The sequence below is a fragment of the Magnolia sinica genome, chromosome 9, assembly GCF_029962835.1.
Source record: "Magnolia sinica isolate HGM2019 chromosome 9, MsV1, whole genome shotgun sequence".
Taxonomy (NCBI): Eukaryota; Viridiplantae; Streptophyta; class Magnoliopsida; order Magnoliales; family Magnoliaceae; genus Magnolia; species Magnolia sinica.
In genome coordinates, this window is record NC_080581.1 from 73,698,030 (window position 1) to 73,723,696 (window position 25,667).

At 41.9% G+C, this 25,667-nt stretch overlaps 1 protein-coding gene across 1 annotated transcript; it reads right to left on the reverse strand.

The window, feature by feature from the left end:
- Positions 1-4,134: 4,134 nt before the first annotated feature.
- LOC131255117 (GDSL esterase/lipase 7-like) lies at positions 4,135-17,738 on the reverse strand. The gene is made up of 4 exons (XM_058255811.1): positions 17,609-17,738; positions 14,847-14,977; positions 6,250-6,495; positions 4,135-4,203 (listed from the first exon to the last, which is right to left on the reverse strand). Exons 1-4 carry the CDS (start codon positions 17,736-17,738, stop codon positions 4,135-4,137), a joined length of 576 nt encoding a protein of 191 aa, XP_058111794.1.
- Positions 17,739-25,667: the final 7,929 nt, after the last annotated feature.

The following is a 25,667-nucleotide window of genomic DNA, read 5'->3' on the forward strand; positions in this document are numbered from 1 at the left end:
CCTTGACTTGTTGCTGTCGAGCCATAGTTCGTAACCGAGCTCTTTCTCTTTGTTCGTCCACCAGGTCAAGTCCGAGGGCCAAGAGTTCTTCATTATCCTCTTCGTTAAACGAACTGATTCGGGCTGAGGGCAGCCCGATCTCGACAGGGATAATGGTTTCCGAGCCATAAGCGAGGGAGAAAGGAGTTTCTCCTATAGCGGTTCGAACCGTGGTTCGATATGCCCACAGTATGTTTGGGAGTTCTTCGGCCCACGCTCCTTTGGCTCGGTCAAGCTTAGTTCGGAGATGCCGTTTGATGATCTTATTAACCGCCTCAACTTGTTCATTCGTCTGAGGATGATGGGGTGATGCGTATACATTTCTGATTCCGAGATTACCGCACATTTCATGAAAACTCTTATTGTTAAACTGCTTCCCATTGTCGGTAACAATGGTCCGGGGTACCCCGAAACGGCAAACAATGTTCTTCTACACGAAGTCTGTGATCTTCTGCTCGGTTATTTTTGCCAGTGGCTCAGCCTCGGCCCATTTTATGAAGTAGTCCATTGCTACGATGACAAATTTGGTCTGTCCTTTTTCCATGGGTAGTGGTCTGATAATATTGATTCCCCACTGTGCGAAGGGCCTAGGACCGGTCATTGGAGTCAGCTCCTCCGGGGTTGCCTCGAAATGGCCGCGAACCTTTGGCATTTGTCGCATCTGTGGACGAGCTTACGAGCGTCGCGCTGGATGGTTGGCCAGTAGTACCTCTGACGTAGAACCTTATGTGCGAGTGATCGTCCTCCTTAATGATTTACACATATTCCTTTATGTATTTCTCGAAGTACATAGTCGGCTTCACTGGAGTTTAGGCATCGTAGTAACGGAGCGTAATAGCCTTTCTTGTACAGCACCTCGTTGAGTATGGTGTACGAGAAGCTTGGATCTTTAATCGTCAAGCCTCAACGTGATCTTCGGGCAACTCTCCATTGTCGAGATATTGGATAATCGGGTCTAGCCAGGTGGGTTTGGAATCGACTGTATGAATGGTCGAGCTAACTGGTTCACCGATATTCGGCTTGGCGACGTACTCAATTGGAATAGACCTAGGTATGTCGTCCTCGTCGGCTGAGGCAAGTCTTGCCAACAGATCGGCTTTGGCGTTTTCTGTCTGAGGGATCTGAGTAACCACACACTGTTAGAATCCATCGATTAACTCTTTGACTTTCTCCACGTATGCTTTCAATTACTCTTTACATGTTTGATAGAAACCAGCGACTTGATTGACGATTAATTGTGAATCGCTGAAAACATTAAGATATGTAACGCCCAAACTGGCCCCGAGTCGGAGGCCGAGTAATAAAGCTCCATATTCTGCTGTATTGTTTGAGGCTTGAAATTCAAGTCTTAAGGCATACTGCATGTAAATTTGATCAGAGTTTCCAGCACTATTCCTACCCTACTTGCCTTAGAATTGGAGGAGCCATTGATATAAAGCTTATAGGGGATTGGGTCGGGCGGTGACTCGGGAGAAGCAGTCGTCAATTCTTCAGTAGGCTCTGTATTCGAAGTCATTGAATCCGCTCATGGTGTTACTTCAGCAATGAAGTCGGCTACGACTTGCCCATTAACTGCTACTCTCAGTTTGAATTGGATATCAAATTCGCTGAGTTCAATTGCCCACTTCGTGAATTGGCCTGAAGCTTCTGGTTTCTGTAGGACCTGACGTAGTGGGAGATCAGTCATGACGATAATTGTGTGAGCTCGAAAATATGGCTGAAGTCGTCGCAAGGAGACAACCAAAACTAGGGCCACTTTTTCCAGGAGTAGGGATCTCTTCTCTGCCGGTAGTAGTGCTTTGCTAACGTAATAAACCGGCAGTTGTTTCCCTTCGTGCTCCTGTATCAGCGCCGAGCTAACCGCTGCCTCGGACACCGCAAGATACAACAATAGGGCTATCAGATTATTTTTCAGTGGCGATCGCATAGATGAGCCAATTTGTACCATTGTAGATCCGTCGATTTCGACTAAAGGTATTGAAACAAGGTCTTCCACCGGTTGCCCGTGCTCGTGAGTTTCGGCTCGGGGATCCAGTGACTCAATCATTGATACATCGGTCGAGACTTTTACGGCTGTGGCGTAACAGCGTCTTGCATTTTGTTGATCTCCTTTAACGACTCCTATTCCCGACTTAGTCGAAAATTTCATAGAGAGATGGTATGTAGATACCATGGCTTGGAGGAGACTCAGAGAGGGTCAGCCAAGTCTCGCATTATAAACGGACGACTGGTCGACTATCAGAAAGTCGACCATTACTGTCACCTATTGCGGAGGGTTCCTAGCAGTAAGTGGCAGCGAGATGATACCTTCTAGGTGTATCTGTCCTCCCGAGAATTCGATTAATGGGGTATGCACCGGCCGTAAGGTCGATCGTTCAATACCCATTTTGTCGAATGCCTGAGTGAACAGTACGTTAGCAGATGATCCTGTGTTGACGAGTATGCGGAATACTCTTCGATTTGCGATGGTAAGAGTGATAACTAATGCATCATCATGAGGATGATGGATGCCTTGAGCATCTTCATCGGTGAACGAGATGCAATAATTTTCTTTCTTCCTTTCCTTCGTAGGCCGAGCTATAATTAGGATCTTGGACTCGGGTCGACTGATGCTCCTGGCGTGATTTTTTCGAGCATGATTTGAGTCGCCTCCGCCGCGGGGACCACCGACAATAGTCCGGATTTCCTCCGTGGGTTGGTTGTCCCCTGAGCGTTCTTCCGCTATCCCAATTCTTTCGACGTGTTCTCTGAGTTGGCCTTCTCAGATAAGCTTTTAGGTCTCTTCCTTTAAGTGATAACAATCACTCGTACTGTGGCCATGATCGCGATGGTAGTGACAATATTTATCCTTATTCCGCCGGTTCAGATTACTCTGAAGTTTATTTGGCCAGCTGACAAATCCTTCACTCTTGATTTCCATCAGCACCTGCTCTTGAGGTTTATTAAGCGGGGTGTATGTAGAAAACCTTCGGTCTGGTCGCTTGCCCGACTTTCATTCATCGCGTGTTCGGTCGTCCTTACGCTTCTTTCCTCCATCCAAGTCAACTTCCTTTTTGGTTGACTCTTTGGCTGGGGTTTTTACATTCTGGGCGGCCTCATGCAAGTTTCTAGTTTCCTCGGCGTTCGCGTATTTATCTGACCGAGTCATGAATTCAGCCAAAGTCTGAGGTGGATTCTTGTCCAGGGATGCCAGAAACGGCTTATCCCTAATGCCTTGCATAATAGAATTGAGTGCCATCTCCTCTGAATGTTTTCGAACTTGGAATGATTCAAAGTTGAAACGTTTGATGTAGTCTTTCAGTAGCTCTCCCTCTTTCTGAACTATGTTGTTCAGATGTGCAGGGGGCTTCAACTTCTTCTTCCCGCTAATGAAATTGGTGAGAAAGGCATCGCTGAGTTTTGCGAACGTTCTGACGGACTTTGGTTTCAGCTGCTTGAACCAAAGTCGGGCCACGTCGGCTAAGGTAAGGGAGAAAGCCTGACACATCACGGCATTCGAGGCATCATGCAGTTCCATGTACGTTCAGAAGCATTCGATGTGTTCCGTTAGGTCAGTTTTGCCTGTGAAAGGTATAATCTATGGGAGGCGAAATCTTTCCAGCAGCCGGGCTTGCATCACTTCATCGACGAATGGGGACGCTTTTATTTCTGTCTTAGTTGAATATGCATCCCGACTATGCTTCATATCCGCCATCTCCTCTAGCACTTCTTTTTTAAAGTCCTGAAGGTCAGATTTTCAAGGCTCTTTACTTTCTGCCACCCCTTCAACCGGAGGTCGGCCGCGCCTCCTCCGATCTATCTCGTGTCGGAGATCAGTGGGAGGTAGGACGGCAGTTGCGGAAAGAGCGAGCGCTGGCTCGGACGGCCAATGGGGCTGACTTGGCTGTGCCAGTGACCGCGGGGCAGTGGGATGAAGGTCGGCAACTTATTGCGGAACATTCATCTCCTGTTCTTGTTAAGGCTGCTGAGTCTGTTGACGGTGCATCTGCTCCAACATTTGTTTCATAACGTTTATATCGGCTCTGAGTTCATGGACCTCCCGATCCAACTATCCATTTCTTCGATTCCGCTAGGTATTCCTAGTTGCGGTAGATGCTACAGGACGAGCCGCGGAACCTTGTTGATTGTCAGGTTGGTTCTGAGCTCTTTGGGCCCCGTCTGGACCTGATGGTCCAACGTTATCAGCCTCATATGGTTTGCTAAGACCAGTTTTTATGGTTTTTACCATTAACGCTCACTTGACACTTCTGGATGGAGCATGGAATACAACTTTTTGTATCGTATCCCACAAACGGCGCTAAACTGTTGATGCAAAAATCTGGTCAACCCTCTTTAGACCTTCGAGTACCTGCATAGGAAGAAGACAAAGGAGACCCTGGCTAGAGCAGGGGACCCTCCGATGACAAAGTCAAGCTAGGAATCTGGGTCTTATAGTATTGAGGGGTTCTGAGAGAGAGTTTTTGCGTACCTTTCACCCTTAAAGTGTTTCTCATTTATAGGAGAGGGAGGATCCCGCCGTACGGGGATTCTCTCCCTGATTTATAGGAGATTTAATTTAGTCGAATCTGCTTACGGATGCTTCCCGATCTCAAGATCCTCGGGATCGAGAATCCTTTCACAAGATTTTCGGAGCGGTATTTAAGCTTACACCGTTTCTTCCTCGCTCGGCTCGGCCTAAACCGACTCAAGTAACAAACGAGTCTCGGCTGGCTGCAAGGATAAAGCTTTTTGCTTCCTGTCGGTCGGAACAGGATTGGCTTATGGCCGACGTTCTTCCTTAATCCGATAACTGACATTGTAACCGGCCTTGTATGGGTCGGTTTTATGGTCGGTCAGGTTGTTTTTAGCTTCAGGGCCTCAATCGGCCTCTTTAGACATTGTTACCTCGTTAACCGAGCCAACTTTATGTGTCTTATTTTGCCTATGGTTCTTGACTCTTAAGGTCTCGGTCGGGATTCGTTTCCTAGGAATCCGATCTAAGTCTCTCCAATAGGCTTTATCTTGTCTTGGTCCAATCGCGTTGCCTCGGACTCTCGGATGGTGCCGATAGAGTTGGTCCATTTCATAACCGGGTCTCCGGACTTGGTGTTTTTTTCCCAACAGCATGAAATTCACATTTTCTTGTGAATTAGTCCACTTGATCTTTAGATATGCTTCAATTTTGGGGTCTTGCATTAAAATGAGCTCATAAAACGGATGGACAGTGGGTCCCACAAAACTCACTCGAAACTAAGTTACGCACCATGCTTCCAAAACTCTCTACCATCATCCTTACAGCCTAGGCTCAAAGCTCCAAGCAGGGCCATTTCATTCCAATTTTTTGAAATTGGTTAGAGGCCCATAGGAAGAATATTTTAAAACTCACTTTTTGGGGTGTTTAGCGTTATCCCGAGGCTACCTTTGATCAAAATCCCATAATAAAATCATATCTTACTGAAAGTAAAATTTTATATACTTTGAATTGAGAATTGATCCTAGAATAATCATATTTTGTGAGATTTTTCAGTGGCCAATGGACGACCATGGTTGAGGAGATAAGACTTAACACTCCAATTGCTCAATTTCCTCTGTTCATAAGTCCAAACACAATCCAAGGGTCCTCGTGTGCACACACAACCATCCATTTTCTGAGCGACGTAAGAGAGGCCTAAGACATTCTCATCAAAGTGATTCTTTAGATCATCCATATGCAATCCTTGAAGTTCCCCCCCAAAAAAAGGAATGGTTACAATATTTGGTTGGACCTTTTTCTATATTGACCATCCATTTTTTAAGCTAATCACCAGATGATTACAACATGGTTGGAAAACCTGTGCACTCGACTCGACTCGATGTCTAGCCAGGTCGGGTTGACTCGAAGACTCAACTCGACTTGACTCGATATTTAATTATTAAATAAATAAATGTTTTTAAACTTTCAAAGATGAAGTGCATGGCTTGGTGGAGGGTTTGAATCTAACCCTCTACACTTCCATATTTTTAATTGTGAAAAGCAATCACCTAGTGAGAGTGAGCTAACCCGACAAGTCTAGCTGAGTCTCAACCCAGTCGAGACTCGTCTCAAAATCTCACCAAGTCAAGTTGACTCATCATCTGAGTCGGGCGATTTTTGTGCCATGGTCCATGAAATATGCATTAGTCGTGATGAACAGTTGAGATCAATTGATTAGCATGTCCATGTGTCAATTGAACTACGAGGACTAGATTTACCTTCAATTTTTCTGCTAGGTGATCCCTTAGCAACTCACCAAACCTTTGAGGAGAGTATTTCTTGCCACTTTGGTAGTGATCAGATAGATAGTTGTTTGCGTAGTCATTGCCCCCAAACCAGACCGTGAATATAGACTTTGCTATGTGCCTCGAAACAAGTGTTGGGTGTTTGAAAATTTTGGGCAGATCCTCTTTAACCGTTCTTTCGAATAAATTAACCTGTTGATCTAGTGTCAGGCACTTTCCCTGCAAAAAAAAAAAAAAAAAAAAAAAGATAAAAAGAAAAGAAAAGAAACATCCAAATTAGAATTGAATTGATCAGAGCCACTAATTATGTGGCCACCAGACCATATCCAAGATCAGGTTTGGTCGGGCAATCTTCACATCCAGCAGTTACGAAAAAAAAAAAAAAATAGAATTGAATTGATCAGAGCCACTAATTATGTGGCCACCAGACCATATCCAAGATCAGGTTCGGTCGGACAATCTTCACATCCAGCAGTTAAAATCCTTTGACCAGACGGATTTTATGTGGTCACACCCAATATGGGACCACCCTCATAAGTGGCTCAGACATGGAGTGATGGTAGCTACATTAAAATTTAATATATTCAGGGATTTGTTAAAATGAATATAGAAATGGTAGTGTGTAGGGGTGGCAATGGGTTGGGTCGGCCTGCGGATCAACTGGCTCGACCCGCTTTTGAGGTGTGTTGGAACCAAGCTAAATGGGCTGTGGTTTGGGCTCAGGTAAGAAACATTAACCGTTTTAAGTAAATCGGTCGGGCTTGGGTAAACCCTACCCAACCCGACCCACCCATATGGGTCATCATTATGGGTTGCGCCTAGGGGTGGGGACCAGACTGTAGCCTGACACTTAAGACCCAAGGCTGGAGCCGAGCCCAAACGTGAGAAGGGCCAAGCATACCGGGTCTAAACTTGAGCCCAGAAAATTTGTTAGGCCTATTCCTCACTCGACCTTGCGCGGTCTAGAAATTGATAAATCCTTATTTTCTCGCCTGAATTTGCCAAATCTATATGTTTGATCAGGTGGGCCACATGTACAAAGAAATTGACATCTTAGATGAAAGAACAAATGGTCTGCAATCCAAGATGATGGGATGCTTAGCTGAGGATTGGAATGACATATTTATAGGACTTAATACATGTAAGTATAAAGTCAGGTCCAAGCAGGATGGGCAGGTCCAGATTGAGCTAAAATGACTCGACCACAAGTCCACCATGAAAATTGATCAATCCATGCATGCAAGGTAGAAGCCTGGCCCACAGGCCAAGCAAGTAGGTCTAAGCCTGGCCTAAAGCTGGGACAGGCTCTTTGGGTTCGCGAGTTACCCAGCCCATTGCCACCACCTTTAGTTGGGCTAAATGACCCGGCGCAACCCAACCTAACCCATTTACAATTAAATGGGTTGGGTCATGTCGGGTCTGGGTTGATGAATTTTAAGTGGGTTGGGTTGGGTAAGAGGATAATGGTTCATGGATCAAGTTTGGGCAGGAATTCTTGGCTAGGTTTGGGGAAGAATTCTTGGCTCATTTAGCAAATAAGTCAGGCTTGGGTTGACCATTACCCAACCCTAACATTATCAACCCCAGTGATGGAGTGGGTTTGTTGAGGCTTATGTTATCTCTCCAGCTATATTATGTGGAGGTATCTAATACTATGGCGGAAGTGTGGTACATGTTATATGGCTTGAGAGATTGTGTGAGCCTGGGACAGAGGAACACCCATGGAAAGTGATTCCAAGATGATTGTGGATTGTCTTCATCTTTTTCCCATTGTGGATTTGTTGGTGGAAATAAACTGAATCAACGGCTAAGGTGATAAATGCTTCCTTCAAGTATATGTAGAGAGAGGAAGTGGCGATGCTCTGGTGGAAGTAGCACATCTGGTACTACTGCTGTGTGATTCAAGAGAGAAATTTTGTAAATAAAGCTTTCTTCCAACAAAGTTACAGGTGGTGTGCTCCCACCTTTTTTTACCAGAAAATAATAATAATAATAATATGGCTAGAGGTTTCTTTTGTTGGATATAGACGGAATGGTAAATATTAGATAACCTTAATTAGTTCTCATAGTGTAGAGAATCTATTTTTGTATAGGTTTTGAGGGTTATGATTTGGCCCTACCCTATCTTGGTTTTCATATTTTCCCTATCTAATATACACAATGGTGCACCAATCTACCCAGAGAGAGAGAGAGAGAGAGAGAGAGAGAGCCTTTTAGGTATTAATAAGTAAAAATATAAAGCACTAAGGAGATGAGGCCGTGATCAATCTAAAGTAACGGCCGGATCCCCAGCAATATTTGTAAAAGAAAAGATTATTCTACAACTGTTCTCAGGGGGCCATTGCTTTTTGTGCATGTAATTCAACCTGCTAAGAATAGTCACCTGACCAAAAAACTAGGATGCCCCAAAAGTAATGTTGATCAAACCATCATTTAGGTCACCACATGAAATTGGAAGCTTTTGGGAGGATGCTAATTGTTTTCTATGGTGTGTCCCACCTAATAATTACATACATCCAATTTTTTGTGGCATTCCATCATCATGGTGGGACTCATTTGATGCGTTAGTTGAATTTCATACATAGAATATGACAAAACCCACGCTACCATTTATATGCACATAAATAAGTGCCACTCATGTTAACACCTTTACACAAGGTGAGTAAGAGTTGTGATTGGTACATCATGTGCACATGCACGACCCCCACCCTACGCGTGTACTCGAGGAGGAGGAAGGCCCCACTATTGATCTAGATCGACGACAATATCTATGGAGGACCTCTTAGTTAGGCGGTTATGCTATGGATCATTGGAGTGGACCCGATCATCATGTGGATCCCACCATTGGATCTCATGATCGTGGCCCACTACCCTAGATGATTTAGGATTTTGAGTTTTGGTTATTACTGCTATTAGAAACATCATGAATGATTTTGATTAGTTGTTATTTTTGTTACTTCGTCTCTAAGTCTTAGTGTACGCACATGGCGTGACTTTTGAGGTTTAGGGTTTTCTTATAAATAGGCAACCCCATGCAGGTTTTTTTTTTTCCATTGAAGCTTATGAATAAAATTTTACATTTTTTCTTCTCTATCCTTCTGAGTTGAAGAAGCTAATTGGGTGCGAAACTCTCCTTTCCTTAATGGGCTAACTACCATGGTGTGAAGCCATAACTATCCCAAATCATCCACATCTCTTCCACTCCACATCCATCATCTTCTACAGCCCTCCCTTTTTCAGATTTATTCTTTTTTGTGCCCAGGTTCTCCACTACAATAGATTTTCAAATTTTGGCCCACCGGATGGGCTGAAACTTTGGCGGAGCACCAGGCACACACCGAAAGGCAGATTGTTGCGAAACATGGTGTGAGAGTGGGCCTCCCCTGGAGATCACACGCAAGGAGTCCTTTTTTAGTTTCGTGGGCCCCACACACGTGCAGCCATACAGCCACACACGTGCGTCCAGGTGGCCCTATTGTCCACATCTAAGATCGTCCTCAGGTTCTTCTCTTTCCTCTATTTCTCTCCTCTCTCGCCTTAAACCCCAAACCCTAGCCCTATAAAATTCCATATTCTAAGTATTTTCAACTTTTGCGAATCCTAAGCTTTTCCCTATTTGAAACATGGTGAATCTCTTGAATTGGGGAACAGTCTTTTGCATGATTGGATGAATCTACATTCCATTGGGTATTATTTGGTTGATCCAGCCCTGAACATGTATAGGCTTAGATCTCGTAGATTCCTCTTGCTGAATGTTTTGAACGTATATGGGACATGATTTTTTTGTGATTGTTTAGAAATTGGTATGATCTAAAGCTTAAAATTTTGCACCTCATATTTAATTTCATGTCCTGCATCAAATTTAGTATCAGAGCTTAGGTTTTTTACAGGGGAATGCATTGCATGTTTAGGGTTTATTCTATTCACATCTATTTTGCATCAAGTCTTATCATATAAGGCTGTTTAGGACTCATCACTCATAACATGGACTGCTGAATTTTCTATTGTCAGAAAATTTTCAATTTTCATGGCTGAATTTTCTTCTAACAAATTATTTTGGGCAGCTATGTTGCTGGAATTTTAGTAGCGTTATATAGTTCCCCTCATATAAAGTCCTATAGGATCATTTAGTCCCATATAGATGCATATAGTTGTATTAGAGGGTCTTTGAGTTGAGTGAGTGGTCGTATGTCCACATGTACTGGTCGTGGCTTTGGTTTGCACCCCACGCTAAACATTGAGCAATTACAAGAGTAAATGGACAACATAACCCGACAGTTTGAATCTTTGGGTAAGCGCTTGGAACAACGTATTGACCAATGCTTGGATCAGATTAATGTGCGCATTACCCAACTAAAGACCTCTGCCCGGGTAAAGCCTGCCATAGGGGAAGATGTCTAGTCTCAGGCAGGTGGTCAGGATGATAGCCAAGGGAATGGAGGTGGCTAAAGGAATAGTCATGGGCGAGCACCCGTGCACCCACACCGCGAGGGGCATCATGATGATTATGAACCAGATATGCAACTCCTTAAGGGAATTAGAGTAGAGGCTCATGTGTTTGATGACCACTTGGACCCTAAAGCTTTTTTAAATTGGTTGGTGGATATGAACTACTATTTTGAGTGGTATGACATATCGGATACTCGTCGAGTCCGATTTGCCAAGATGAAGCTTGTGGGCCAAGTAAGAAGGTTTTGGGCTACTGTGGAGCGAAAGAAAGAAAAGTCGAGGGAGTCCCTAATAGTTTATTAGGGAGAAATGAAAGAAACTCTTAAAGAAAAGTATCTTAATTTCTCTTATCACTTGAGGCTGTTTGAAGAATGACTATCTCTTCAACAAGGTTACATGAGTGTGATTGAATACATTGAGAAGTTCGAAGAGTACTTATCCTGATGTGAAGTTGAAGAGGATCTCATACCCACTCTTGCTCGATTTAAGATGGGCCTCCGTTCTGACATTAAGAGAGAATGACTCACTAAGGACATAAACACTCTTGAACAGATATATTAAGTAGTGTTGGAGGTCGAGCAATACTTCAAAGCATCTGTGGGAAGGCGGTTTGAGTCTCGTGATTTTGGTGCTAGGGCCAATCCTTCTGGGGATAAACTTATCACTGGATATCAGTACAAGCCTTCAAGTAGTTCTCAGTCTAAGCCCAAGGATGATAAGAGTAAAGAAGTTGTCAGATCTACCTTGTGCAGAAGCGAGGCGACTAGGTGTTTTAGATGTCAGAGGTTTGGTTAATTTACCCACCAGTGTGGCACGAAAGAGGACACCAAGGTGTTCCTTATTGAAGAGCAAGTAGAAGTAGTGTCCCAGAAAGTGATAGTGAGGAGGAAGAATATGAGCCAGCGGAAACTCTTAATGATGAGGAAGAAGGAGTGTAGGAGTTCGTGACCCTTACAGTTGTGCGTTGCGCCTTTGCACAAGTAAAGAATATCGACGATTGACAACGCAATACGATCTCCGATACTTAGACAAAATGTGGTGATAAGAGTTGTAAGATGATCATGGATAGCGATAGTTAAGCCAACGTGGCATCAACTGGCACTGTGAGCCATTTAAGCTTGAAGCTCATCCTCAACCCTATAAAGTGTCTTGGGTTAATAAAACTTCCATTCTAGTCTCGCATCATTGTCTTGTTCCTATTCAGTTTGGATCATATAAAGACACTTTAGTGTGATATTGTTCCAATTCAGTTTAGGACATATAAACCTAGGAAGCTTATTGATCTTGTCCTTATGTCCTTGTCACATAGGCCATCAGAGTTTGTAGAGTCCTTTGCACATTACATTCATTCATTACAACAAGAAATCAGGCAAAAGATCAATACTAGTAATGAACATTACAAAATTTCTATAGACTAACATAAACGATTTAAGGAATTCAATGTAAGGGACTTTGTGATGGTTCGCATTAGGCCAGAATGATACCTTTAGGAAGTTGTCTGTAAATTACACGTGCGTAGCGCTGGACCATTCAAAATTATAAAATAAAGCAGTCTCAATGCGTATGTGGTAGATCTTCCACTTTCCATGAGAATTAGTTATACATTCAATGTGGAAGATCTAGTTATATTTTAGGGTACCACTGATAATTTAATTGTTCAGCTTTTCACCGAACTAACTTGATTCTCCGGACCTTTTCTTTAATCCATGACCTCTTTTCGATTTATCTTCTCAGCCTCTACCTCCCATGCTTACCCTTCTCACACACAAAGTGGAAATAAATGATATTCTAGACCATCAGATAGTATCGACATTGGACGGCGGGTTTCAAAAGTTCCTGGTCAAGCAGAAGTCACGCCTAGCTTCAGACAGTACGTGGCTCACTGAGGAGGAGCTTCAGATACTTGATCCTGACATTTTGGAGCGGTTTAGGAGTTTCGTTTCGCTAATGGTGAAACTTTCGTAGTCGGGGAGAGTTGATGGGGACATCATACGTACACGCACCCTCCCCCCCACCCTATACACATACTCAAGGAGGAGGAAGGCCCCACTATCGATTTGGATCAACAACAACATCTATGGAGGACCTCTTAGTTAGGGGGCTATACTATGGATCATTGGAGTGGGCCCAATTATCATGTGGTTCTCACCATTGGATCTCATGATCGTGACCCACTACCCTAGATGATTTAGGATTTTGAGTTTTGGTTATATTATTACTATTAGAAACATCATGAATGGTTTAGATTGCGTTCATTAGTTGTTATTTTTGTTACTTCGTCTCTAAGTCTCAGTGTGCGCATATGATACGACTTTTAGGATTTAGGGTTTTCTTATAAATAGGCAACCCCATGTAGGTTTTTTTTTTCCATTGAAGCTTATGAATAAAATTCTGCATTTTTTCTTCTTTATCCCTCTAAGTTGAAGAAGCTAATTAGATGCGAAACTCTCCATTCCTCAAAGGGCTAACTACCGTGGTGCGAAGCCACAACTATCCCAAATCATCCTCATCTCTTCCACCCCACATCTATCATCTTCCACCGCCCTCCCTTCTTCAAATTTATTCTTTTTTTGTGCCCAAGTTCTCTACTACAGTAGATTTTCAGATTCTGGCCCATCGAAGGAGTTGAAACTTCGGCAGAGTACCACGCACACACCGAAAGATGGATCGTCGCGAAAATTGGTGTGAGTGGGCCTCCACTGGCCGATCATACCCAAGGAGTCCTTTTTCAGTTTCGCGGGCCCCACACATGTGCGGCCAGATGGACACGCACATGCGTCCACGTGGGCCTGCTGTCTATACGCAGGATCCTTCTCAGGTTCTTCTCTCCTTTATTTCTCTCCTCTCTCACCTTAAATCCCAAACCCTAGCCCTAGAAAATTCCAGATTCTAAGTATTTTCAACTTTTGCAAACCCTATGTTTTTCCCCTATTTGAAACATGGTAAATCTCTTAAATTGAAGAACAATCCTTTGTAGGATTGGACAAATCTACACTCCAATGAGTATTGTTTGGTTTATACTTTTACTTGATCCAACTCTAAACGTGTGTAGGCTTGGACCTTGTAGATTCCCCTTGCTGAATGTTTTGAACGTATGTGAGACATGATTTTTTTGTGATTGTTTAGAAATTGGTATGATGTAAAGCTTAAAATTTTGCACCTCATACTTAATTTCATGTCTTGCATCAAGTTGATTTTTATTTTGATTTTTATTTTTTAAAAAAACAATGAAGACATAAAAAGCTTTTTCCATGAACTTCTGTAAAAGGTTTAACCTCAATCTTTCGTTAGGAAATGAGAATGTTAGAATCCTTAGTTTGAGTTTTTGGTTGGACCCTTGAAATATATGTTGTAGTCAATGTACAACGTAGATTGAATCAAGGACTGTCCCATTGGAGTCGACTCAACTTCATGTTATCATTATCAATGTTCAACGCAACTTTTTAACAGGGTTGTTCACAAGTGCCTATGCATGTTGGTGTAGCGACTCGAATAGACAACCAGGAGAAAAAAAGAAAAAAGAAACGTGAACAAAATCAGAATGATAACTCCATCTTAGAATACCTGCGAGCATTCTGATCAACAGGAATTTGAAATACCATAAATATGATGATTCGTGAGCGCCTCAAGTAAGATCAAATCGGTTTCAATCATTTACATGGGCAGGAATAGCTAGAATGAATTCTTTAATTAAAAAACTGCAAATTACAATGCAAAGAGAGGCATTTATAATAAAACACCAACCCTAATCAATCTAAACCACTCATCACTAACCATAGTTTTTAATCTTACCCACAAAAATTAAATATAAAATTACTAAACTTCCCTCAAAATCAAGCGAATAACTAAAGGAAAAAGCAATGCAAATTATGCACCCGCTAAAAAGTGCACCAAATGTCCACCTGCATTGAACTCAAAGATCATCTCATGATCATGATCATTGAAATTATAGACTACTCGTAGATCGATGGTGAAAATGGGTGTGGTCCAAGTGCAGCCTGCATTAGGGCCCCATGTATTTGGATGAAGCGAACAACAATCAGGTAGAATTACAAGAGACGCCATATCCCATTCTCCCATTGAAAAATAAATAAATAAAGGAAACTGTTGTAATTTCTTACCACATGGCTTGCGGTTTCAGGGAGAATGCCCGAAGAGGCTGATGCATAATTCACACCTGTTATTTGTTTTGCCCTCATTGCATTAGTAAGACTCATGTATGGAGGTGGAAAGGGTAGTCCAAGCATTTCAGCTGCAACCAATATCATGAAAATGGATTATCCACGTTACAAAAAGGAAAAAAATAAATAAATAAAAGAACAAAAAAGAAACTAAATTCAGCGTAGAACACTGCATATGGAGCCAACTTTATGTGATCCAAAATCCTTCATGTGATGGGCCCCATGTAGAACATGCCACGCCAAACAAACCTCCCACAAATGACCTTAACTAGTAAATTTGGCTCCTGTTAAATGTGGACCATTGGGTGTACTTCTCATGCTGGTAACATCTGATTAGGTCATGGCCCATCAGACCCACAGGATGATGTAATTGGTTACTGAATTGTGGGCCCGTTGTAGCTAGTGTTGTTGATTGCTTCTATTACACAGTTTCCTTCAAAAATTTTGGTTGGTAGTCACATGTTGGGTCCGGCATCCGGTAGTGAACAAAATTCCAGCGTTCATATATATGATATTTTTAAGAAATTCCAAATTATGAAGTATGGTGATGCTTCCATGATCATTAGGTAATTAATTCCATTGGTTAGTTGATGAGTGGAAACTCAACCATCCATTTAATTAGGATATTGAGCAATAACAATGTTATAGGGATATTGAGTAATAACAATGTCAGAAGGAGGAAATATATGTTCATTATTTCTTATCACAGTCCTTAAACTTGGACGTGTTTGCTACATAATTTACTTGAGTTTTGTTAATTGGAAAGTCCAATTTAATGGAAAAGAAGATGTTAGATGTATGTGATAACTAAAAATTCCAATTTCCTCAAGTCGTACATAGCGTCGCAATCATATATATATATATATATATATATATATATATATATACACACACACACACACAGTCCTTAGGGTTACCTACGGCCTAGGTGATATTGCTTTGAATTTCATTAGAAATCCGAAAAGTAATAGAGTTGGCATTCTTCTTATTATTCACCTTTGAAGAGGAGAAAAAAAAAATGTAGATTTTGTTTATTTTTATTTTTATTTATTTATTATTATTATTATTATTATTATTTTTGGTAAAGATGGAAGTGTTAACGTGAGTTCTATTCAGTCATTCTTTCCTCTTGGCGATCGAACCTTATTCTCTGTTGCACTTAATTCGGGTAATGGGACCATTAAACTATTCTATTCCTACTATTCATGGGCCATCGATGATCTGATCTAAGCATGATCACCTTCTAAACATTGGCCTCTATTTTATGAACGTTGGTCATATACAGGGATGGCGATTGTCTAATTAAATGGTTTCTTGGAGAAGCCATGCAAATTGGATCATGTTAAGACAATTTATATTAATCATTGAATCTTCTTAATCCTAACCATCCATTTTCTATGTAATTGATCAAATAGAAAATTTCATGATAAATTTTCGAGAAGATGAGAAGGGAAGATAAATTTCCTAGAACATGAATGAATATAGTATATTTATAGAAAATGGGATGCCATCAAATCCCTAATTGGCAGCCAATATGAAAATACAATAAGAAAAAGAGTAAAAGGGAAATATATAAATATATATAAGTAAAAGAATAAATATATAAATGGTTAAAACTCAGGGAAATCGGATTGCGTACTGAGTTACTGAGTACGCTCTTATCCTACTAAGTAAACTCTTTTGGCCCCACCGTGAATGTATCTCATCTATCCACGCTGTCCATCCGTTTTTCCATCTTATTTTAGGGGTTGAGACAAAAATTTAAGCATACTCAAAGATCAAGTGGACCATACCATTGGAAACAGTTGGAATAATGACTTCTACCGTTGAAAGCTTTATAGGGCCCACAATGATGTTTATTTCTCATCTAAACTGTGCATAAGATCACACAGATATGGATGGATGAAGGGAAAAAACAAATACAAGCTTGATCCAAAACTTCCGTGGCCCCAAGAAATTTTCACCGGTAGATGTTCAATTCAAAATGTTTCCTATTGTGTGGTCCACTTGAGGTTTGTATATACTTCATTTTTAGGCTCAAGCACTAAAATTATCTTTTAAAATGGATGGACGGAGTGGATAAAATACATAAATCACAGTGGACTCCACAGAGTTTACTCGATACGCTTTTAGCGTACTGAGTTACTCAGTACGCAATCCGCTTCCAAACTCAGGCACTCTCGGTTGCACATGGCATTCATTAGCTCAAATTGAACCATCCAAATAGTGGGACCCACAATAGATACATCATCATTACAAAATAAGATTGGTTGAACTATCCTAACCTTGATTCATGGCCCATTTGATCCTTGGATCTGCCTCATTTTTTAACTCATGCCCTGTAATGATATGGAAAAATGCATGGATGGTGTGGATATAACACATACATCATGGTGGTCCCACAGAGCCCCTGCCAGGATCGAGTTCGTCCTGGCAAGTTCAGGACTCCGAATCCATTTTTAAATCCAACTGTCCCATAATTTGTCCACCAATCACTAACTAGGTAATCAAGTCAGTGCTGGAGTCTGGAGATCACAACTTGGACACTTTTATTTGAGTAATTATTTATCATTATGAGCAGTTGTGTATGAATTATCACACTCTACCAGAGTATAAAAGAAATTCCTTTCAATTTCTTCTCATTTTTACGTTCACTTCAAGAAAAGAAAAATGGAAATTGATTTTTTTTTTTTTTTCATTACCTATGAAATCTATGACTGTCTTGCCATTGGTGAATCGGCCAGTGTTTCCATTAGGAAAATCTACACCGTAGGGAAGCATATTTGCTTTCGCCATCGTATCCAGATAGTTATTATTTCCGGCATCTGACATTGAGTCTCCGAAGATGTAAAGAGCTGGGGCGAGCGGTCGTCTGGTCGATCTTGCAAGGTGCAATTGAAGGAAAAGACTCAAAAAGATTATATATAACGTGCTCCACATTTTGTTCTTGTTGTTTGAATTGAAACCAAAATCCAATTGAATCGACTTTTAGGTGTGAGAAGTGAGGGTGTGTGTTTATATGTTTAAGATCCGAGTTATAGGCTGTTGTTTGTTGGAAACTGAATTAACAGTTTCAAACTTGTGGTCGAGTATTTGAAATCCGAGTCGTGGGGACTAATTCTACTTAGAGATGATACAATGCTCTCATACCGTTATAAGTGATAGTGCTACCAGTTGTATATGGACAGTCTGATTTATTGATCCAGACTGTTCATTAGATCCATTACACTTTTTTATGGCTACCATGTGGTCGTCACATGATTTGACTAATTCTAACCATTTGATCATTGACCTTCTAATATAGACGATCAAGATTATTTAGACAAAAATAGACCCAAGCAACAATTTGATCCATCTATTGGGTAGGGTCTATCATGGATCGTTTGTGATTCTAAAGAATTAGTTGTCTTAGGCAATTATACACTTTTTATCCATGTCTTTGAAAAAGGATGGCTATAGAAATTAAAGACAAATCAAGGATGGTTGGATGATCCGTCAAAGCGATTTTTGGTTAGCACGAGTGTCCTAGAGAGTCCTTTTACACACACCCATGTGTTGAAATGGCATAAGATGTGAGATATAAGCCGTGCATCAGGTGGGCCCCACCATTTAGATGATCTTTGACAAAAAAAGGAGGCCATGTTCATTTAATTATCAGCTGCTACAATTTATTAGACAAATGGATGGTGAAAAAACTGGCAAGTTTTCTAGGTCATCTTATTGATCTAACAACATGGTTTGTTTGCTGAGTGTGTTTACACCCTATCTGAAAAGACAATTCAAAAAAGCCATACATTGCAAACATATTGTAATTTTGAACCAGGTAGCAGTCACACAGTGACATAGGGATGTGTTCATTGATTTGGAAGATAACTCTCCCAACATTAGTAAACATCTAGTGATATAAAGATGTGCTCGTGATGAGAGAAAATCAAAGAGAATATTTCTGAATACAACTCTTTACTGACTGCCTCTCACCCTTATATAGAGTAGAGAGAGGAGCTCCACCTCCTTGTTAATCCATATATATATGTGTGCGTCTATATATATATATGTGTGTGTGGAAATGATACTATGAGGCTGACTTCATGGGAACTTCCCATGAGGTCGAGCTGTGTGGTGTGTCGAACATCTACCCCATCAGTCAAATGCTCCGTTCCATGATGGCCAGGGGCTTAAAAATCAAGTCAATCTATGAGGGAGGTTAAAAATTCATGCAGACCACACCATATATAATAGTTGAGAGGGGTTACTCTCCCATTAAAACATTCACAATCATTTATTGGGCCCACCAAGATGTGGTCTATAAATCCAAACTATCCATTGTGTGTGTCCCACTTGGATGAGGGGTTAGACTAAGTTTAAGCCACATCCAAAGCTCAGGTGGGCCCCACCAAGTACTTTTATAAGTTTTAGGCATGTCTTCACATGGTTTTAGATGGTATGGCCCACCTAAATTCCTTATACAACTGATTTTTGGGATATCCCATAACCTAAAGGTGACCCATCAAATGCATGGTGTTGATGTTTGACACACATCACAGTGTGGGGCCCACACAACTAGACCTCATGAGAATTCCCATGAGGTTGACCTCATAGTACCATTTCCCATATATATATATATATATATATATATATATATGCAACCTTGATATACGATCGTGTCGTGTCCCATCTTCTACTATTGGATAATAAAATTTGAAAAAAATATACCGTATGCACGCTAGCCATGTAAACAAAGGCAAAACGGGCGGAACCGGCATTGCCCATTTACTTCTTATCGGGCAAATTCTCCATTCTGTGTGATATCCACACTGTCTGTCATTTTAGAGATATCATTTTAAATCATTGGATAATAAAATTTGAAAAAATATATGGTATGCATGCCAGCCATGTAAACAAAGGCAAAACGGGCGGAACCTGCATTACCCATTTACTTCTTATTGGGCAAATTATCCATTCCATCTGATATCCACACCGTCTATCATTTTAGAGATATCATTTTAAATCATGAGCTCAAAAATTAGGTAGATCCAACTCTCAAATTAATCACACCATAGAGAGCAATGTGGACAATGATGCCCACCGTTGAAAACTTACTGGAGCTGATCAATGATTTAAGTGGGTCATACCAATTGAAACAGTTGGGGGAGATGTCCAATCTTTATTTCTACAAAGCCCACTCTCATGAGAATGTAAAATTTACTAAATGTTAGGGCTTGTACCCAAATATCATGCTCATAAGTAATTTAAGTAGGCACAACCCTATCCATAAGTCAAGTGGTAGACTGAGTGAAAGATATCTCGTTTTCAACACTGGTCTTGGTATCGATCCCTAGTGGGGGTGGCTAACAGTGAAGTGTGAACTGGCCGTGGGGTGTACTAACAAGTTAATAAAAAAAAATTTTCAAGTAGGCCTCACCAAGAGAGAGAGTTTAGAGGGTAAGCTTTCTATCTATACTTTTTTCAATTGTGTGGTTCACGTGAACCAAGGATGGGGGAGTCTTTTTTGCATGGGGTCTAACATGAAGTGATTTACCTAATGATTAGGTGGATTTCACATTAATGCTACAATGGGGCCCACCCAAACAAACAACTTCTTTTCATCGATCATATAAAAGATTTATTAACATTAACAGCTTATTAAATGACACAACTAGTTCGAACAATTTTAATTGTCCAACTAGTTGTGTGTGATCATTTCTCATATATAGGGGTGTACATGAACCGAGCTAGCTCAGTCAACTTGCTCGACTTGACTCGACTTGAAACTGAGTTCGATCCGAGCCGAGCAATTTTTTACGGCTCGAAAATGCGTTCAAAGTGACCCCAGCTCGACTCGACACAGATTGATACTTGGCTCGACTCGAATATATATATATATAAAAGTTAAAACTTAAAAATAAAAACCCTAAAACCATTTCCCATTCCCCTCTTTTCCAAATACGCCCACCCGCCCCCAAAACCCTTTCCCATTCCCCCCTTTTCCAAATACCTATGCCCACCCGACCCCTAAAACCCTTTCCCATTCCCCCCTTTTCCAAATACCTACGCCCGAGTCCCCGACCCTCTCTCCCTGCTCGTCCCTCTCCCTGCTCGTACCCGACCTCCGCCTCTCTTGGTCGTCTCATTGTTCGACCAGTGACTAACAGAGGCCCTTTTGTAGCGAGATGGCGGGATTTTTCACCGTCTGACGTTGGACGTCTGATTTTTCGTTGTCTTCTCCTGCTAGGAAGATCTGTAGACTGATGAGTTTCAGATTTTCTTCTTTATTTTTTTCTCTTGAAATTTGCGTTCCTGTTTTTTATTTTTAGTTGGATTTCGTGGAGATGTTGTTGTATGATGTTCCTTATTGTTGTTGTTGTTTTGATTTTCGGCTTTAACTTGGCTTGAAAGATCGAAGCTTGAAACTGGCTCGAACTCGTGATGTAGAGCGGGTCGCGGACAGTTACATGGCCAAGATGGATCAGAAAAGGCCCGGTGGACGACAGAAGTGATCAGACCATCGAACCTTAAATCGGGCGTATCTTGCAATCCGGAATGGGTTATCTGACGTAAAATATATGATTTTGGGGTAGAACGAGCTACTGAAGCCAACCAACCCTGCTACGCCAGGTTGCGCAGCCCGGAATTGTGAAAAACCCCTGGATCGACGGTCATTTCCCTGTTTTAATTTCGTTTTTACTATTAATAGTAAGTTTTAGTTTGATTATAACTCTTCATCCGTCGGGCTTTAGGAGTTGCGCCCAACGTGAAAAGAGCTTAGAATAATTAGGAGAGCGGTTTGGTGAAGCCAAATAGGACACTTACTATTTTTGGCTGAAAACCTTGCGCACTAGTAGACATCACGACCGTCTATAAATAGTAAGTTTACTATTTATAGTAAGTCACGGATTCTAGGAGTTTGAGTTGTAGTTTGATTCTAATTTCTTTCCCATTGCTTGGTACCCCTATTTAAAGGGTTGTGAACTTGTTTTTAGTCATCAATTAATCAATTTTGAATTTATCAGAATTTATTTCTATTTTCTGCTTTCTTTCCTCATGGATTCGAGAAGTCTCTGTGAGGAGTCTAGAGAAGCTCCGTGGATTTGGAATAGTTATCCTCATCACATTCATCCCTGCGTCAATTGGTATCAGAGCGATGATTCCCCTCGGGCCGATGGCAAACAACGAAGGTATGAATCAAAATCCTGTGGACGGTGATCCAGGGATTCGTTATCTTTCGGAAAGAATGAAAGTTTTCCACCGGGAGAGTCAGTTGACCATGCAAGGACTGTAGGCAACTCTCGACCGTCTTGCAGATGTGCTACTTCCGCCCCGAGCTCTAGGCGGTGCTCCACCACCCATGGTTGCTGTACGACACAACCCTGATTTTCGAAGAGCACTACCAGTGGCAAACCGTAGGGTTACACCAGATAATTCAAGTTCTAGCGACGAGGACCTTAATGAGGGTTTTGCTCGACGACCAATCCATGGAGGTGATTATCTAGATCGTGCTGAAAGAGACCATCGAGGTAAGGCTGAACTTCCTAGTTTTAACGGTTTATTACGTATAGAAGATTTTCTTGATTGGCTAGCCGCAGTAGAGAGATATTTTGATTACATGGACGTGCCAGATCATAAAAGGGTAAAATTGGTAGCGTTTAAATTAAAATCTGGTGCTTCTACATGGTGGGAACAATTACAACTCTCACGAGCCCGCCAGAATAAGGCGCCCATCTCATCATGACCACAGATGAGACGTCTTCTTCGATTATGATTTCTCCCCAGTAATTATAAGCAGATATTATTCCAGCAATATCAAAATTATAGACAAGTAAATCGAACTGTCACAGATTACACTGAAGAATTCCAACGGTTGGCTACACAAAACGATCTGTCAGAATCTGAGTCACAGAAGGTGACACGATTTATAGGTGGGTTACGATCGATAATTCAGGACCGAGTTCAGATGTACCCAGTCGGGACCGTGGATGAAGCAGTTCAATTGGCGGGTAGGGCAGAAACACAACTTGCAAGAGCTCCTGCTCGTCCATATCCTTCAAATCGACCCCCCATGACGGGTCCCACGCAGGATCCAGTGTTACCACGAAGAAAAGATCCAGTACCTCAACTTCCTACAACCGCAAATTGTGATACGGGGAGCGGCTCATCCAGACCTCAACATGCAGCACCCACAACAGCGGGTCCGAGTAGGATTCCAAATCCTTATACTCGGCCAAGGTCGAACAATTGTTTCCGCTGTGGCCAACCAGGCCACTTATCAAACACTTGTTCTCAACGTTCCGCAGCGCACTTGACTATAAACGAAGGGGGCACTGAAGATGAGGCCGCAAAAGAAGACCATCGCTTTGATGAACATGAACAAACCACTAAAGAAATGACAGGTGACGATGAAGTGACGGGCAAGGATCGTGGCGAATTTCTAGTTGTGAGGCGATTACTGTATGCCCCACGAAGGGAATTACATCCATAACGACATAATATATTTCGTACTCAATGCACCGTCAACGGAAAGGTTTGTGATGTGATCATAGACAGTGGTAGTAGCGAAAACATCGTCTCGAGAGTAATGGTGGACAAGTTGCGGCTACCAACGATAAAACATCCTTCCCCATACTCAATTGGCTGGATTAAAAAAGTGAATGAGGCCAAGGTAACTGAACAATGCGCTATCTCGTTTTCAATTGGCAAAAATTATAAGGATCAAATATTTTGTGACGTGGTCGATATGGAAGCCTGTCCTATATTACTCGGTCGACCCTGGCAGTCGGACCGTGATGCGACCCATCGGGGATGAGATAATGTTTACGTATTCGTCAAGGATAGTTAAAAAATAATCCTTGCCTCTATGGCACCAGAGAACCATCCTGAAGCCTCTAAAGCGGAGGGGAGTTCCCTCTTGACCATTTGGGATTTCATGGAGGAATCTAAGGAAATTGGCGAGGTATATGCCGTAGTAGTGAAGGGCAAGGAAGAGGAACCCTCAAACATCCCTCCAAGTTTAAGACTGTTGCTAAACGAATTTAAAGAAGTCTAGCCTGAGGATTTACCTGATGTATTGCCCCCCATGAGGGACATCCAACATCACATAGACCTTGTCCCTGGGCTAACCTGCCCAATCGCCCTCATTATCGAATGAGTTCGAAAGAGTATGAGATACTTCAGGGGCAAGTGGAGGAATTGATCCGTAAGGGTCTTTTGAGAGAGAGCATGAGTTTATGTGCTATACCAGCATTATTAATGCCAAAAGAAGATGGAAGCTGGCGCATGTGTGTCGACAGCCGAGCAATCAACAAAATTACCATCAAATATCAGTTCCCAATACCACGGTTGGACGACATACTCGATATGTTAGAAGGGGCCAAGGTGTTCTCTAAACTAGATCTAAGAAGCGGGTACCATCAGATTCGTATTCGACCCGGTAATGAGTGGAAAACGACATTCAAGACCAAGGAAGGGTTATATGAGTGGCTGGTTATGCCCTTCGGCCTATCGAACGCACCAAGTGCTTTTATGCGTCTAATGAATCAAGTTCTAAAATCGTTCACTGGCCGATTTGTGGTAGTATATTTTGATGACATATTGATATATAGCCAGGATGAAGTGGAGCACAGAGGTTAAGGTTTAGGTTTTGGGATTTGAAAATAGGTTTAGGTTTAGGTTGGGTTATAGGTTAAAGTTTAGCCTGTTGTTTTTAGGATTTGTTGTAACGTCCACAGGCATTCGTGTGGACGATGAAAAGGTGCGAGCTATTAGGGAATGGCCGATCCAGACAAAGATTCATGAGGTGAGGAGTTTTCACGGGTTGACGACTTTTTATCGTCGATTTGTGCGAGATTTTAGCATCATAGTCGCGCTTATAACAGATTGCATGAAAAAAGGACCGTTCCAGTGGACCGATAAAGATGATAGGAGCTTTCATGAGATCAAGCATCGTTTGTCTACAACGCCGGTCTTGGTGCTTCCTAATTTCGACAAGCTATTTGAGGTTGAGTGTGACGCTTCATACATCAAAATTGGGGGAATATTATCACAGGAAGGCAAGCCGGTGGCCTTCTACAGCGAGAAGCTCAGTGAAGCCCGAAAGAAGTGGTCGACTTATGAGCTTGAGTTGTACGCAGTTGTTCAGGCGCTGCGACATTGGCGGCATTATCTGATTCAAAGAGAGTTTGTTTTGTACACTGACCATCAAGCATTAAAGTTTATTAATAGTCAGACTAACGTGAATCGTGTGCATGCTAGATGAGTTGCGTTTTTACAAGAATTCACGTTCGTTCTGAAGCACAAGTCAGGGAAGCAGAACAAGGTGGCTGATGCACTTAGCCATCGTGCATCACTACTAGTTACAATGAGCAACGAGGTAGTCAGCTTCGACTGCCTCAAGGAGCTGTATGCCGAGGATGAGGACTTCAAAGATTCTTGGATGAAGTGTCAAGAAGGTCACCCCAGTGACCTTCATATATGGGACGATTTTCTCTTCAAAGGGAATCGATTGTGCATCCCCATAAGTTCTCTGAGGGAGCAGATTATTCAAGAGCTACATGGAGGTGGCCTTGGTGGACACCTGGGGCGAGACAAGACACGAGCTCTTGTGGAAGAGCGGTATTACTGGCCGCAGTTAGTACGCGATGTGGGAAAAGCCATACAACGTTGTCATGTTTGTCAGACCTCCAAGGGGCAATCTCAGAATACGAGCCTCTACACCTCGTTACCTATGCCTGACGGTCCTTGGGAGGATTTATCAATGGACTTCGTGCT